The sequence below is a fragment of the Sinohyriopsis cumingii genome, chromosome 11 (assembly GCF_028554795.1).
Source record: "Sinohyriopsis cumingii isolate HCF-2022 chromosome 11, ASM2855479v2, whole genome shotgun sequence".
NCBI classification, from domain to species: domain Eukaryota; kingdom Metazoa; phylum Mollusca; class Bivalvia; order Unionida; family Unionidae; genus Sinohyriopsis; species Sinohyriopsis cumingii.
In genome coordinates, this window is record NC_142971.1 from 108,536,946 (window position 1) to 108,556,121 (window position 19,176).

Sequence of the window (19,176 nt, forward strand, 5' to 3'; positions counted from 1 at the left end):
ACAAACAGTTATAGGATGGGTCCAATTGCTCTCCAAATATGTGATCACCCTGCCCCCTCAACAGGTTGATCTTTATCATACAGCTGATGCTCTTGCACTATTGTTTTTTATTGAGACCCACACTGCTATGCTGCGGTTTTTACTGGTAATATCCAAGTTGGACTATTTGAAAAAAAATTTGATCTGCCTGCTTTTACCTGGTATGGGTTACAAATATTGACTCCATTTTATTCCCTTGAGGCATGACCATGTCACAAGCACTAGTCTATTGTATACAGAAAAGGGGGTTATAGGCCTTACGATTCCTTAAGCACTTGTACTACACAAAAATTGTACCTCACAATGTAGTCAAGGTAGTTGGCAATGTATCAACTGTATGGCAGTGCTAGCACTGAGGTCAGTGAGCAACAAGAGGCCTTGGCATGTAGCAATGGTCACCTATGTGCATGGTTTGACACAGACAGTGAAAGAGAGACCCGCCAGCACTTACATGAGGCATTTTCAGTTTATAGAAAAAGACCTGTGTGGTTGGCAAGATTAGGGATGCTTTCATATCGATGACGGCTCCCTTTTGTCAGATCACATGCTTGATTGGAAGATGGAAAATCTAGGGAGTGGATGTTATGTCCATATATGTCTGCCATCAAAAACCAGCAGAAAATTACTATGTCTAGCAAATGGGCCAACCAAGAGGATGCAAAAGTGATAGAAACCAATGCCAAACTTAACATGAACCAGTCTTTCTCAAAACTGTTTCTATTTAGGTATTATGGACTACATGCAAGATTTACTTGGTAGCAGAAACCAAACACATTTTTTATGAAGAATTTTTCTTAATTCAAACTACAATCAAGACATATATTGGAGTAACCTTAGCAAATCAGAAAGATACACAAAGTATTGGGGCCAAGTACTGGGAACTATTTTGTTACTTTTAACATACTGACCTATCCTCCGAATAGTGTAATATTCAACACTGGATGACAAATTGCCAGATAGCAGAGATGCATTTTAGTAGAAATTGTGTAGAATAAAGCAGACACATCAGAAAGTGGATGGCAAAGGAATTAAACAACTATATAGCCGAGTTATTGGGAAAAACTAAAACAGAAGCATAGACGAGCTTTCTGGTAAACAGATGAAATCTTACACACCACAACCTTGGGGTGTTCCTCTACTATTGGATGCCATCATCAGCTTAGCTGCGGAAAAAAAATCGGTATAGAACACGTCCACAAATTCTTGTTTACCTACCAAATCCTGTTCTACCTGCCCTTCCAAGGAATATGGACTGGATGCTATCACTCTAGAAATTGATTGGCAATTGAGACTGGAAGGTGGAGAGGATGTCACCCTTACCCCCCTCCCCATGTCAGCCCATACAGAACTATTATTTGTGGGGAGGCCTTCTTATATATCAAATCTCAGCTTCATTGGATCTTTGACTTCATACAAAACTACACATACTTTTTTTGGCAATGGCATACCATCACAAAACAAGCCTGTTTTGCAGATGCCTGATGTTGACTAAGAAGAGGTACTGCTTCAGCTTCACCTTTGAAACTCAAAGCTGTACTAGAAGGAAGAACATACCCAAATAATATGGCATGACCACACAGTGCAGAGTTCGAGTATTGAAAACGAGTTTTACATCCACAAAAACATACATATTATAACACACAAGGGTAGTAAGTGTTTATACACACACTTTCACAAAAACATACATATTATAACACACAAGGGTAGTAAGTGTTTATACACACACTTTCACAAAAATATACATATTATAACACACAAGGGTAGTAAGTGTTTATACACACACTTTCACAAAAATATACATATTATAACACACAAGGGTAGTAAGTGTTTATACACACACTTTCACAAAAATATACATATTATAACACACAAGGGTAGTAAGTGTTTATACACACACTTTCACAAAAATATACATATTATAACACACAAGGGTAGTAAGTGTTTATACACACACTTTCACAAAAACATACATATTATAACACACAAGGGTAGTAAGTGTTTATACACACACTTTCACAAAAACATACATATTATAACACACAAGGGTAGTAAGTGTTTATACACACACTTTCACAAAAACATACATATTATAACACACAAGGGTAGTAAGTGTTTATACACACACTTTCACAAAAACATACATATTATAACACACAAGGGTAGTAAGTGTTTATACACACACTTTCACAAAAACATACATATTATAACACACAAGGGTAGTAAGTGTTTATACACACACTTTCACAAAAATATACATATTATAACACACAAGGGTAGGAAGTGTTCATAGTCACTACTATACCCTTACTTACAGGCTATCACACAAGTGACCCACTGTTCAATATTGGTCTTAATTTGATGTTTGTTTGGTACTGGATTTGACAAGGCTTGATATATCTAATGAGCATTTGGAGGAGACATTTGTAGGGTGATGGCTCTTTTCTTGGTGTTTTGATCACTTGTCTTCTCATCTTTATCTTTCTCTTCTGCTTTTGAAGGTGTCATTATCATCATTTTGACCCAAGCTTTCATTTCTTGTCTGGTAGTAGAGGAAGGTGTCAGCAAGGAAGAGTTTTAAACACTTCTTGTGCATCTTCTTCATCCATCCCTGTTGCTGTGTCTGCCTATGTGCCATTTAGTTTGATTTTCATGCCAGTCTTTAAATTTAAGTATGGCTAAATCTGGTTTAAGAGGTGGCAATGCTTGTCTGGTACCAATTTGATTTTCTGTTTCTGACAAATCAGTTTGATCCATCAACAATTATCATACTTGTTGTATGAATGGCATCTCTTTAGGATTAGGATAAAGCAGGTGTCCATTCATCATTGCTATGGAACTAAAGTGAGCTTTTGGCCTTCCATCAGATCCAAAGTCAAAATTGTGATGTCTTTCCAGAAAAGGGTGCCCCTTTTATCTTGTTTTCTCATCTCATGACTCCTCCTAAAAGTTGTCCAGCAACCAATCCTAACAAAGAAGCAACCACTTTCAAGAATGGTCTTATCAGCATGGGTCAAAATATTCCTTCTTGAATGGACATTTTTTTTCTCTTTTGACGGGTATTTTTTTCTCAGCATTTGGCAAAGAATGTTCAACTATTTTCCTATTTGTTCCATTTCTGTATGTTCTATTCATTTTTCTTTTTCTATTTCTCTAAAAGTCTCTGCCGTGTTGAGTCCATAATTTTTGGCCTGAAATATACACAGAGCATCTTACTAAAGTTTCACTCATTATAGACTGCAGATGGAAAAGTTTGGAAATTCACCATTAATTATGCAATGGCAACAGCAAGTATTTACTTATGTGGGGTATAGTTTGTATGTTACAACTTGAGGGTGGGGGTGGCAGGGAGCAAAATTTAAGGTGTGTATGAGAGAGAGACAGCTGTATCTTTTGCATCCAGAACCTAAAGAATAACTACAGAATGGGACTTGCTGTGAATTAGATATATTAAAGCAAAAATCTGGTTCTCACAATCCATTTCTCATATCAATAGGTCATTACTGGTATGATTTGTGTTCATGTTATTATGTTCTCATGTTCATGTTCATATTCTGCCACTTCAATGCATGCTATTTTTGGGGGCAACTAAACTAGTTGTCATTAAACCCAAAAGAAACTCGTGTGGAGTATTGGGCAAGGTGGAATTCATATAAGCACAACCAAAAGAAATGACTGTGTATTGAACATTTCCTTAAAGCAATCAGAACTACCACATATACTCACTGATAACTCAAATGCAAACTACAAAGAGTCACATAATGCGACATCAGATCTGGGTCTATACAATTTGCTGGGAGTAATCAGTAGAACTAAAAACACAGACACTGTCTGATGGGTCAATATACAGACATGATTTTGGTCTTCTATATAAAAAAAAGCTGGATTTTTTAAAAGAGGGGTATGGGGTTCCTCCCCCAACAGGGTCTTGACGGGCAGCACCCATGATCTAGGGGACCAAAGGCCCCCTGGTCTAAACCGCATTATAAAATTAAATAAATGCTTATGGTGCAACTTATGATCATAAAATAAACCAAAATAATCATTTGAAAAAACTAATAAACATGCCAGAAATGTTCAACAATATTTATAGTCACATGAATTTGTCTTCCAATACTATTGATGCTTAAGTTATTTCATGTGCATGTCAGTGTTCATGACATAAGTCACAATTATGACAATTATGTCAATTTCTGCAGCAAATATATTATACTTCTCTCTTTGCATTACAAATCTGTAAAATAAACACCCAAGTACATCAACTACATACCAATAATCCTATATTTTCACTTGTCTTTTTCTCCAAAGGACACAACCTGTTGATATGCCAGTTGAGCTCTTTTTGCGGCTTTGGCAAAGATTTCTTTAGCCTTCCTTTTTATAACCACCGACTTTTTTGGCTCAGTGTGCAATTGTTTCTTTTCCTTCTCAATGAGAGCCTTTTTCCTTTCAAGCTGGTGCTTGTATTGGCGACATGCAATGCGTATATTCTGACAGAGGGCTACATCTGTTCTCTCATGCACGAAATCTTTCTTCTTATAGTAATTAATTGCACTTTTTCCAGATGCCTTCTGCATTTCAATTTTTCCGTATGTAGATTCTTCTGTTGGTGCTGTTCCAAACTCTTCCAACCACGATTTCTGTTTTCAGATCTTTCTTGCAGAGGTCACAAATTGCCAGTCCTCTAGCATTCAGTTTTCTTATAAACTGGCCAACTAAATTCTGTCAACCATTCCCATACATTTTTTTTAATAACCTTTTCTAAACTTTTCATGTCATACTCTTTCTCTCTCAACAACTTGGGATGCCATGTTTTGCAAGCATGCTTCCTCTTTCCATTGCCACCAGTTTCCATTACACGAAGATTCATTGGACGAATTTAAATCTTTGACCAATCAGAATACTCTTTACAAGAGTTGTGTGCTAACTAATATATGGAACGAATAATTTACAAGTATTGTTTCGGAATGGGATCGGACAGACTGTTTTTTAAAAACCAGATCAGAGATGATATCAAGAAAAATCTGATTCAAGTCAGGGGAAAAGCAGAATTCCACTTTGAAACGGAGAAAAATCATGTCTGAATATACAATAACAGTTGTAATGGACTTATAATTGAATATATACAATATTATGCAGAGTAACCCATTTTCTCTGTTTATTTCCTTTTCTTCTATGTATTCCACATGTGACCATGTTTCTTTATATCATCTTAGCTGCAGAATTCAGTCTTGGCACCATTAAGAAAAACAAATTAAATGTGCTGCATTTCGTTTTGGTTGAGATAAAATCCAGATTCAGTCATGGAAAACAAATTCAGTCATGGAAAACAAACATTTTTATTGCATATAATTATAAATATGTTGCAGAAAAATAAAATTTCTTTAGTAATTATTTGTGTTTCCTTACTATTTGTTATGATCAATTTCATGTCTTCATATTCTTCTAGGTAGTTGTAGGAAAACAGGATCATAAAATATTTGATTTCATTAATCCTCTGAAATGCATAAATACAAAATACTGTGTATTTTGCCATTGTACATCTTTTACATAGTGAGTCCAGTAATTTGCATTGAAAGGGATATTGTATGGAGAAATTTCCTGCAATTTATATTTGCATACCATGTCCAGTTTACTCCACGTGTGAAGACATGGGGATAATTGAGGACATATTTTTGCACTTTTTAAAAAAAATAGATAAATGACATAAAGGTTGATTTGAATAGTATTTATTTCTCAGTTTTTAAAATCAAATTTTGGACATTAGTTTCAAACCTTGGGTATATTTCTATCTCCACTACTTGGCAAATAATCATCTCTTGTTTTCCTCTACCATCAGATATGACACCAGGATTGTGGGTTCACTCTGTATATCAATTTCTGTCAAATATACAACGAATTCACGCATTAAAGTTTTCTGAAAGGCAGATTTCTGTTGAAAATAATTGGCCAAAGCAGGTAGGATATATACAAATTACTAGCATTTAATCCAAATATTGTTTTCATTACAACTTTGTGATGGCTTTTATTTTTACTGTTAAACAGATAATTTTCAAATGGTTTTCTGTAAAAACATAAATGTGATTAAAAGGACTGGAGTTATTTACCTTTTATTCATCCTCAATAGCAATATGCATATATTTACATAAAATTAACATTTTTCTACATGTTAGTTTAATTTTCTCTGTAAATCATGTCGACTGTGATGAACTTTTGTGAAAATGACACTTTGAAAAATCTGGACTAGTGTGCAACAGATGCAGTCCTTACATTGATGTAACTATTGCCTCATTATTAGACATTACATGGAATGGCTCCCATTTTAGCATCATTAAGTTTTAGTGAATCTTTTAACTTAGAAAAGCAGTGACAAAACTTTTGCAATTTAAAAATCTGGTAAAAAATACAAATTCTTGCAGTAGTTTTACCCTGTCTAATATGTGCTTGTATGCTCTGCTATGTCAACACAAATAAAATAAAGCATGATTGCTTTCAAACAACGTTTTCTCAAACTGCACAACATAAATTGCTGCTAACAGTCATTGATATTAAAATTAAATTATAAACAAAACCCCCGAGATTTCCTTAAAGTCACATCCTAAATTCACCTATTTGCCCTTTTTGGTATTACAACCTTACTGTAACATGAAACGTGGTCAATATTAATGTTTATCTCCGATTACAAATTTTATTGTACTAATTCCACAACATTTCTGTGAATTTTAAATAAAAATACATTGTCGTTATGGGTTTAAAGCCATTTTTCAGCACATGATAGGTTGTAAATGGCAGCCAGTTTATCGTGTGCAAGAAGAACCCAGAAAACCCCCAGAATGAACCACAAACTCAAGGGTAACTACTGGCAAACTTTATCACATACCCACATTAGCTGAGCCCAAAACTCAAACCCACATGGGCAGAATTGAGATAGCAGTGATCAGTAAAGGCAAGTGCCTTAGACCACTTGGCCACCTGGGACCTATAGATACCAGAATTTATAGCTTTCTTTTATTACCATTAAGTACATCTCATCCACAAAATCTGGTCAAGGAATATACTCAAAAACAAAAACCTCGTTGCAAAACAAGCTTTTCTTTCAGTCACATTGACCATAACCCTTGACCTTTTAACTCCCAAGACAATTGGCCTCTTCTATACCTTAAGTACATATGCCCTAAACACTTTTATCAAAGTACATGGTCTTGAACAAAAATTATCATGAAAAAATATATTCTTTCAATTAGTGACCATGACCTTAGACCTTTAATAGGCTCATTTTTTATCGAACTACACACAACTATCCAAACTTTGGTGAATGTACATGCCTGAATGATGAATTTGTTTTGTACAAACCAATTTTCTTCTTTTATTCAGTGATGCTGACCTTTGACCCTAAATTCAATGGGTGAGCCATCAACAGTTTGATCCAGATCCATGATGGAGAACTAATGTTTCACTGCAAAAAAAACCATTTTCTTCTTTCAGACACAGGAACTTCTGGCTTTTGACCCTGAATTCAGTGTAAAATGATGTTTCAACAGTGATAGAGACCATCATTGTAATGGCAATACAACATCTGATATTGTGTACTTGGGATAGCTTATCCAATGATGCAAATATGAAAGGGAAAATAAATCTCTTAACTTTAAGGTTACATCAGACAAAAAATAACAATTACAAAAATAGCTTTTTTAATTTTTACTTCAAACCAGACTAGAGAATCTGTACCTTAGTTTGAACTGCAGCAAAGTTTAGGATGTAAATGCAATGCAGTAATGTTTATTTTGATTATTGTGAATACATATTCAAGAAATGATTAAAATCAGAGTTTTACCAGTTTGCTTGCACAGAAATCACAGTAATAAGGTAATGTGATGAAAGACAGGAGCCTTGTGATGAAAGATAGAAGTATTCCCCACATTGCTTTACAATGGAAAATATTCGGCTACACATATAAGAATGTGAGAAAAACCTGACCTTCATTCTATAAATGTAAAGGGTTTCTGCAAATATTACACTGTTACATGCATTATTGCTTCTTTGATGACAACACTTTTAAGTTACTTTATTGTGATAAAGACAACTGATTAATTTATTGGGGCTAAAATAGGTTTCTTTCATTGTGCACAACTAAATTTTTCTATGTCACACTTTGTCTACATTATTGTCTTTACTTAAAATATTGTCCTCGCAGTAAAAATAGGCATTTTGGATAAAATCAGGTGGTCCTTGTATAAAGGCTAATATTAAAACAATTTTCACTGGGTAATTCATAATGTGACCTAATGACCACGTGCCCTTAATACAGAGGAGAAGACAGGTTTCAGTATATTTTCAAATATGAAAAGTAAATCTTTTCGAGTCTTGCATTTCTTTCTTTCTATGGAGAAAATATTCAATCTCTTCTGTTAAGAAGCACAATAAACAATGATGGAATCTTGTTTTAAAAAAATAAGTCAGCATCCTTGAGCTTTAGGTCATGTGGAACTGTGCTGTTTCCTTTTAGATTCTGGTGATGTACAATCCTTCAAAACACTTCTGAAATATCGTAAACCATCTACTGGAGAACCCTGAAAAATCACAGGAAAAGTAACTTCAATATCAAATCTTATTTGAAAGAATAAACTTCACTGATGTTTGCATGACAAAAATGTGATGTAACCATGATCTATATATATATATATATATATATATATATATATATATATATATATATATATATATATATATATATATATATATATATATATATACTTTCAAAACTTGGCAAAGTTAATTTATGATAAAATTACAACTAAAATAAATTGTGGATAATGGCACTCAATATATGTAATGCTATAAAATACTGTACATTACATGTGATAACATAAATGGTAAATGTTTTAGGCACTTTATCATGGCAAGACAAGTAACTGTCTAAATCTGTTTCACCAAATGTATCACACTTGCTTCCAAATATTTTAGAATTTCAAATGTGGAAAATTGCTTAAAACATAATTCTCTGCAAATAATATACACCTGAACATGGTTTTTTACAAGAATATGTTTTCATTGAAGTAAAATTAATAAAATGAAAAAATCTTATTTTGATGCAAATGACATCTATAAATGTGTCAAGAAATTCTGGTCCCTAATTACATAAACACACATAGTTTATACTAACTGGCAACTGCATATTTTCTCAATATTACTGGTTCTGGTTATGAATGACAAATTATTCATTTTAATCCACAATGTGTATCACTTTGTAAACTTTCCTAAACTGATCTCCTGAAAATGATGCATCTTGGATTGCAACATTTTGTGTGTGTCCTGGTTTGTATAATTTTTAATGAGGAAGATCTCTGTAACCACAAACATGTAATTCTCATTGGTCAGTATCATGAGAAAACAACAGTCCCTTCATGGGATTGATACTTTAATGTCCAAAAAAGACTTTCTAGGAATTCAAGATATGACCGTTTCTTCTTTTAAATGCTGACTGTTGAAACCATCTCTGATATTCATGAGTGATACAATTTTCAAACTAGCCTTTGAGGAAGCCATATTGGATGCAACATTGGCACCATTTTCATTTAAGACGGAATAGAAACCATTAGAAGATCTTTGGTGAAAATCTCATGTCAGTATGACCATCCATTCTGTAGAATTAGTGAAAAGATTTTCAATATGTTCATTGTGACAGCAATACTGCATGTCTGAGGGGGACCATTTTCATTCACAACCAATCTGATATCACAAGAAGTCTTTTCGTGATAACCCTATGTCAATATGACCATAAATTCTGGAGGAGTACTGATAACAATATTTTCATGATGGACACCATGTTGGCCACAGTGGATGTCAGACCAGTATAATTTCATTCAGGATCAACCAGTCATCATAAAATGTCTTCTGGTGAGTACCCCCTGTCAATATGACATTCCATTTAGGAGTAGCAGCAATATTTTCAAGATGGCTGCCATTACAGCCATATTTGTGGTCTGATCATAACCATTTTCCATCAGGACCAACTAGATATCATACTTAGTTTCTTGTGAAAATCCCATGTCAATAAGACTTTACATTTAGAAGAAAGAATAACAAAAATTTAACGATGATTGCCATACTGAATGTCAGATAATCTACCATTTTCATTTAGTAGAAAGTAGACATCACAAGTAGTCTTCTGGTGAAAACCAAAGTTCATATGACTCTCCTTCTACACGATTTCCAAAATGGCCATTGTGGTGGCCGTATTGGATATCAGATTGGTACAATGTTTGTTTACGACCAACTAGATACAATAAGACGTTTTCTTGTAAAATCACCATGCTGATATAACTTTCTGTTCTGAAGATGTAGCAATAACAAGATTCATTCAGAACTAATTGGACATCATAAAAAGTATGTTGGTAAAAACACCATGCCAAGAAGACTTTCTGTTCATAAGAAGTAGTGATAAGATTTTCAATATGGCTGCTAACATCAGCAACATTTAGGATGAACTATACATCAAAAGAAGTTCATAACTGATAACCTTTAATTGATATGACCATCCATTTACAAGGAGTAGCAACATCAGGAGTTTTAAAATGGCTGCTGTGGTGTCCATACTTAATGTCCAAGCAGCATAAACTTTCATTTATCACCAACTAGACCGTGGGGCAACAGGTTTTCACATAAGTTCTTGTGGTCAATGACTAGTATAGCTAACAGTCTAACTGCACTGTATTTGTTATGTACAGATATTGCTCATAATAAAACTCACTGGATATCCTGATGATTTTAGTTTGTTTAGCAAGTTTACTCTAAATAAGATTAAAAAATAGACTCAAGGGTTGTAACATGTTGAGTCAATCAAACAGATCACCTCATTAATCTGTCTGGCTCTCACTCATTGTCAAATTCATGTGAGACCTTGGTCATACAAGCCTGTTTTCCAATTCTAATCAAAATCTGATTAGAAATATGGCATCTGGAATAATAGGGGCCCCGAGTGGCCGAGTGGTCTAAAGCACTCTCCGTTACGGATCACTGCCATCTCACCTCTGTCTGCGTGGGTTCGAGTCTCGGATTCAGCCAATGTGGATATGTGAGAAAGCTTGCCAGTAGCTTCTCGTTCTTTCCGGGGTTCCTCCTCCACCATTAATACTGGCCGCCATGTATAGCCAATCGTGTGCTGAAAAATGGCGTTAAACAATACAACAACAACAACAACAGCAGCATCTGGAATAATAACACAATCACCTCCTCAATATGCATGAATCACACACATTATGGAACTCATAGGGGCCCCAAGTGGCCGAAAGCACTCACCTTTACAGATCACTGCCATCTCACCTCTGTCTGCGTGGGTTCGAGTCCAAGACTCAGCTAGCGTGGGTATGTGGGAAAACCTGCCAGTAGCTTCTCGTAGATCGGTGATTCTTCCCTGGGTTTTCCAGGGTTCTTCCTCCACCAGTTTTACTGGCTGCCATGTATAGCCTATCTTGTGCTGAAAAATGGCGTTAAACCCTAGAACAACAACAACAACAATAGAACTCATCCATAAGCCTGATGATTGAAACACATATTCTGAGACTGATAAAAACTGGATCTAAAATATGAATGGTAGCTAGCTAAGCCAATCCAATGCAAGATCACATAATTAATATCCACATATCTCTCAGAAATACTGCTCCAGAGTGTTAAGAATCTCAGCCAAACAGGTATGTGTGGCTCCTGAAGTGATATCAAACTTAACAAAAGATCTTCACAATATAAGCATATATTCCAAGTTTGATCAGCATCAGATCAGAAATATGGCCTCTAGAGTGGTAACAAGTTCAGAAAATTAGGAACAAGATCACTTCATTATTATGCATAGATCTCTCTCAAATTCCTAAGTTGTCTGAGACACAGATGATATCAGCCTATATTCTAAACTGATCCAAAGCAGATAAAAAAACAAACATGGCCTTCAGATCAGTAACAAGCAAATGTAGACAAATGGCTGATGGATGAAGACATTGGACCATACCATAATCTCACTTGGCCTAATGGCCAGGAGAACAGTAATTATAATAAATGTCTGCCAATTCTGCATTCGTGCAAAATTCTGGAACCATGAAGTTAATGTCCAGTAGACAACATTCTGTGATATTTAAAAAAAATTACAAAAATATAAGATCAGAAGCAACAATTTAAAGAACAGTCAAAAATAGCAGTATGCAGTATATGAGACAATCTCTTAAACAGAGACAAAAAGAGCAACTTGTAGGGTGGTGAACCAACCTGTTTCATACATGCAGAAATGGACGTATCTGATTCATTAAACACACTTGGATATAAGAGCCTCAAACAAGCCATCCACACTGGTTCATGACTGTTAACACTAGAGGAGGAAGAATCAAAAGACCTGTTTGGAGACTGCAAGTTCTGATTGTGTTGTGGATGTAAGACTGATGATGTAGTGGTTTTGTCTATCCAAGGACACCAATATTTGTGCTCTGTGATAGGGTCTATCTTTTCTCTTCCCTGCAGAAAATACAACATTGGCAGTATTACAATAAACATCAAAATAAAATGTAAATTATCACTAGCTGAATTAAAGAATGCTGTGAGAAATAAATCTTTCTTTTGCATCTACTTGACAATCTACACATAAATAGGTTCTGAAATATTGATCCTAATTATTACAAAATCACTGGTGGATGAATGTACAACATATGTACTGTCAGAAGAACAGATCTTTTTAACAGATGGAAATGAAAATAATAAAGGGTTCTGTCATTCATATCATGATTAGGAAACATAATAAATTGAAAACAGATGATTGATTCCACCAATTGATAAAAAAAATGGTAACAAGTCATTATTTTTCTATGTCGACTTTTGACTTCCTCAAAACTAGTTAAGAAGCTTGCAAGTCTTTACAGACAAGATAATATTAGCAGAGAAGGAGGAGGAAGAACTAGAATAGGATTCACTAATCTGTATGTTTACAAATTGTTTTGGCTATATTCCATCAAGAAAAGTGTTGTTACAAATGCAAAACATGCTGATAGCTTGCTGAAAGGATGTCAGTGACAGAAAAAAAGTCACAAGTCAAGAAAGGTGTATTGCATCTGTAAGAGAGCAATTACCATATATACTCACTTAAAAGTAAAGTCAATCTGCCAACTACACAGACCCAGATCTACCGCCACATCATGTGCAGGGATATTATAGTCTATGTAATTTGTTAGGAGTAATTAGTAGAACAACAACACAGACCCCAATCTGCTAGCACATTATGTGATGGCACATCAGGGTCTATATGGTTTGAAGTTGGACTTGACTTAGAAGCGAGTAGAGATCATACCCATTCAGTGAGTTCAAACAGGATTTATGTTCATAAAACACATATCACACCACTCCTGACTAAATAATGTCCATGTCCAAAACGTTCAAAAACACGTATCCCAAATTTCATTAGTCTATCTTAAACAGTTTTTACTTAATTGTGCTAAAAGGTTTTCAACAAAGAAGTTCAAAAATTTCAGAAAAGTGTCTTTGTCTTCTGCTTCTGTAGTCAGAAGATACTTGATATAACTTGTATGAAGATGCGAGATAAACATAAGGTATTCTTTACAAACTATTTCGATTCCAAAACTACGTGAATTTGCTGAGTTGTCGCTTGCTGAAGAAAAACAATAAAGCTCCTCTACTAAACTAAAAGGCAGTTGAAGCAAATTTTTAAGTAAATTATTTTTCTCCAAGAATACTTACCCAATGTTCATCCTACTTTTGTCCATCTGTTTGTCTTGTCAAACATTTAACTGTTTCTGTCTTCAAGTATTTTTGTTCAAACAGAAGAGCTATTAAAATGTAATACATCCTAAATGTTTGCTTTCTTTTCATATTAGCACCTCCTTATTTGCACATGAAAGAAGGATTCTTAACTTTTATTTAGCTGTTGAAATGCAGTAGAAGTGAGAATAATATCATTTTAGTGCATTATCTTCATAAAAATGGAAATTGCGTGAATGTGTGTGTGAATCTGTACGTTTGTTAAGGGAGATGTCTTACTGCTCTGACAAAAACAGATAACACCTAACGGACATGTAAAGCTATCAAGTGTTCTTTCTATAATTTACTTCCATCAATTATGTTATCATCGTTCTGAATTAAAAACACAGTGGGGACAAATTTCCATGTCAAAAACAAAACAGTAACCATTCTATGAAGTACCCATATAGTAGATACATTCAGAAAAACGTTGGGCCAATTTTAGCCATAAGTAAACCTAGTCTGTGTACATTACCAATTTCTGTTTCTTTGGACTGGGTTCCCCATTCTCCAAAGTCACATCACTGCTGCTAGTTGTTTCAGCCACCCCATTATGCCCATTCACATGTTCTGTGTAATTCCAAAGACCTACTTTTCTCCTACAATACTGGCACATCAATACATCCTTCGATGAATCACTGAAACATGTGAGAGAAAAATTCATCAATTACCATCTTTCCTTATTTAACATAAAATTACAAAGAACACTGACTCAGATCTGCCATCACCAGATTCTTCTACTTTAGATTGTATGCAAACAGTGCAGTGCCTAATCTGCTGAAAAACTATGCAAACAGGCAGAAATTATTAAACATTATTCAAAACTTATATTGAGCCTTGGTAGCTCAGTTGGTAGAACATCTGACTTGTAATTCATGGGTAGCAGGTTTGATAACCACCCAGGCCATTCTGGGTTTGCTGCCTCATTGTCTCTTTGTGTCCTCTGGAAAGGCACATATCTCCCACTCAGCAGCATGATATAATCAATGTGCTAAAAGTGCCATCAAAAACTAATCAAGCAACCAATCAACCATCCAAAATTCATATATAATGAATCCGGTGTAATGACCTCTTTTCTTTAAAATATTTAAGGAAATTTATTTTTACCAGATACTTCGTATACAGCCACTTCTACATTTATCTCAAATGTTAGGTGTAAATGACAAGCAGTATATTGTCATTCTTTGCCCTATATTAATTATTGAAGAAATAAATTGGTACATTTTAACAAAACTATATAAACAATATTTCTCACCTGCTCAAGTTTACTATTAAAAAAAAGCATAAATTAGTATGTTTTCATACTGGTAAAGATCTGTACAGTACAGTTGTACATTTTCACCGAGCCAAACAAATGCTGCAGCATCCTATTCATTAAGAAATTCATGTATATGTTTACTCCAATTTTTCATGGCAAGCTATCCAGTGAAAAATGTTACTTGCATTCAATAGAAAGCAGCAATAAAGCCTAAACAGAAAATAAAATATTTGAGTTCAGCCTTGTGGCTTTTGCACAGGAGGCTAACAGAATCATTCTTTGGGTTGGCATCGAGACAAGGTAATCCCAGATCAAGGGGTTACATTATTTGTCTCTCCACGAGAGCAGAGCTGGGAGAAAATATAATATAACCCTGTGACTGGGATTTCCAAATCTCAGTAAATTTATGGCTTTATCAGTTTTGGTTAAAAGATATGCTTTCATCTGCAAATTCTACCAAATAGCCCGACTTTGTATGCATGTGTGTGTCTGTTTCAAAATGTTTTGTATGATGTGTTCTCAATTTTGGAGAGACTTTAAGATTCTTTTTGAGTGAAGTTCTGTTGTTACTGTTGTTGTTTAATGATTTTAAATCAAATCCATTAAGCACAGCAGAAGACAACAAGGGTTTCTTCTTCTGAAAAGTGCATAGTGCATGGACACCATTACTGAGACAAACAGACTGTAATAAAAATGTACAGTTAGCAAGTCAGCAAGATTTCTTTGTGGCATGGGTTAGAATAAGGAAGCTGGTCAGATCTTGCTGTTTTGAGAAAATGCACATATGCTGGTTTTGTTTTACATCTTGTGTCCAAGTTAGTGTCTAAAATAAGTAAGAACAGGTCAGTCTGTATAACAATGGTGTGGCTTCACACACACAGACACACAAAGTCGACTTACTGTATCTATACTTGTGAATAATATACTGAATATCATCAATAATGTGGGCCTGATATTGCTCACCTAGAATACATTGGTTTAAAAGGCAAATATAGTAATAAAACAAGAAGCCTTGAGTTGTAAAGACACCCATGTCAGGACAATTCATGGCTATTGAAAGAAATTGGTGTTAGCGACATACAGTTTAGCTGCACATATACTCAGAGTAACTTCTCTTGGACTATGCTTTAGCATCTTTTGTATGCCAATGCTTTCAATATGACCTAATATGGAAAGGCAATTCCTAGCAGGTTTGATTGAGAAAAAAAAAGCTCATTTATTTTGGAGAAGTAGTTGAAAATAGGTTTTCCAATTAATTTCCAAAGAAGCCACACTCTTGCTAGGGGAGTCACCATTAACACAATTTTTATACAACATGTCTTATCTAACATTCCTATTAAATGTTATCAAAACTAGAGCAGTTGTTCTAGAGAAGAAGTCAAAAACCGGATTTCCATATGGTTGCCAAGGAAGCCACACCATTGTTATGCTAACTGACCTGAATATAATTTTGATCAAGTATGTCCCAGGAAACACTTGATAAAAACTTTCTCATCATTTCTTATTAACATGTCAACAGTAGGTTTTCTACCTGGTTGTCACACTGTTACTAGGGAATATACACTAATTACAATTTTGGAACATTCTTACCAAGTTTTATTCAAATTGGCTGGGCAGCTTTTGAAGAAAAAACCCAACTATAAATACAGATGTTGATAGATGATGAATAATGTATGCCAGATGCTGGACCATAACGTAAGTTACTTGGCCCTACTGCCAGCTGAACTAAAAATGAAGGAATACACAATTTAGTAAGCATAGTTATATGCCATTTTTTAAAATCAAAACTTAAAAAGAACAGTACAAACATATTCTGACTGTTTAGTACCTAGTTCTCCATCCACATATGGCGAGTAGGATACAGTTCTCATGATAGGATTTGCTCATATTCTCTGCTTCCGGACTAGACACTTCATGAAGTTTACCAATCAGTTTGGATATGTGTTCATCTTCTACACCCTTAAAAAGACAAAATAAGTTCTTTAGATACCTCAAAACCAGCCTTAGCAGACTTCATATAAAGGCCATAATTTTAAACTTTTCTAAATTTCAGATACACGTATATCTCAAAATCAAGTAGAACAATCCATAAAGGACATAATTTTGTAGTTCTTGAACGCACTTTAAAGATAGGCTTCACTTTGTATAAAACTAATGTATAATGCGTGACTATTTTAAAAAGTATGAATAAAGAGTAAGAATCTTCTATCTGTTACAAATAATTGAAAACTGGTAAATACATACTATCCTTGTCTCTTTCTATACAAATAGGTACTAAATTCAGTAAATCATATATATGAAAGACTTCTTAAGACATCCTAAATTACCTTGTTTCATTTAGAATAGATTTTATGCATCGTTAATAGTTAATACAGCCTTCAAGATTATTTAAAAAGGACTCTGCAGGACATTTTCAAGGATTTCCCATAGTTTTCAAGGAGTATTTTTTCTTATGCAAGTGAGTCATACTACCATTTTAAAATGTAAATGCCATTTATTTTACAGTGAACTCACCTCCTCACTAAATAAGTCATCCATTACCAAATAAGACTTGCACAACTCTACAGCAAAGAGACTTTATTCCATCTGATAACTACTAGGTATCAAGCGTCAAACCCAATTATAATCTCTTTTTTATTTATATATCAATTCATTTTGGAAAACGTAAATACAGTAGTCCCCCTCTTGTAAGGCCATCCCTTCTGCAGCAGGAAAGTTGCCTTTCATGAGGGGGATCACAGTGATATGAGAAATAATTACATATAAAATACGAGAGGCATTACAAACTTTTAAATATCTAATATTTTCATTTGGGGATTTGAATGGTCAAGTTGTCTAAGGCACTCAAATTTACAGATCACTGACGTCTCACCTCTGTCCACGAGGGTTTAAGTCTTGGGTTTGGCCAGTGTGGGTATGTGAGAAAGCTTGCCAGTAGCTACCCATGGGTTGGTGGTTCTTCCTGGGGTTTTCCCAGGTTCTTCCTCCACCAAACATACTGGCCACCATGTATAGCCTGTCAAGTGCTGAATAATGCATTAAACCTTTAACAATATATTTTCATTTAAAAACACAGGAATGTTATGGAATTAGTATAATAAAACTCATAAAAATGATATTAAATATAATTATAAATAATCTTTAATTGTGGTGCAGAAACACCTTTTCAATAAAATCTGAGTACAAACACGTTTGTAAGTATCACTGTCCATGGATTCTGTTTAAGGTCTTAATGACAATGTCTGTTTGAATCTTTCTGATATAAAAGTTCTCAGTAGTGATCAGAAGACCATTTATACATGTCTTTGGTCTGACTCAGCTGGAGTTCGAACCCGCGATCTCCTACATCCAAGGCCAATGCTCTAACCACTTAGGCTACTGGAGTGGTGGCACCCTTTTGAAATCTATGGGAGACAAGCCACTAAAGCAAACATAAAACTGTTATTTTCAGGAGACTGGATGGCATATTATTTGAGATGAACAATACTGCACTTTTCAGCTCTTGCCATCTTGATAATTATTAATGATAATAACAGACACTAATAATCAAAAGTGACAAAACCAAACATTGATAAAACATGCAACAGTAAGTATAATTGGATTGCTTACCACTTTTTTAAAATTTAAACAGCTATGTTTAACACTGACTTGCATGTAAAACTCCTGCCATAATTGCGACTGAATAACAATGTATTTCTTTACCAAAAAACCCCACACAAAACCATGCAGACATTTTGTACATAACTGGATGTTGCTACAGACTACAGTGCATCATTATGAAACAAGCCAAATGTTCAGAACAAATCAGTTATGTGTAAGTATAATCTTTGGAAAGCTTACAATATACTTTATTTTATTATAATTACAATTTAATTATTTCCTATATTAATCTATGATCACAAAACACATTCTCCAAATAGATCATTACTGGCATATTTTTCTGGCTAGGATCATTCACATCTCTCTCTCTCTCTCTCTCTCACACACACACATGAATGGACACGAGTAAAGAAATATCTACTGCAAAACTTCATGAGACAGTGGCATAATTAACATGAAATGAGCTTGTATAATGTCTTGTAGACAAAATA

General features: G+C 34.6%; 1 protein-coding gene across 1 annotated transcript in view; it reads right to left on the reverse strand.

The window, feature by feature from the left end:
• Positions 1-7,721: 7,721 nt before the first annotated feature.
• The window catches only part of LOC149789262 (uncharacterized), a 46,670-nt gene continuing 35,215 nt past the window's right edge, over positions 7,722-19,176 (reverse strand). The window contains exons 6-9 of the mRNA XM_089975437.1: positions 16,914-17,044; positions 14,303-14,465; positions 12,292-12,534; positions 7,722-8,606 (exon numbers count right to left, since the gene is read on the reverse strand). Coding sequence (XP_089831563.1) covers positions 8,514-8,606; positions 12,292-12,534; positions 14,303-14,465; positions 16,914-17,044 — 630 coding nt within the window. The 3' untranslated portion in view covers positions 7,722-8,513. The remainder of the gene's footprint in view (positions 8,607-12,291; positions 12,535-14,302; positions 14,466-16,913; positions 17,045-19,176) is intronic.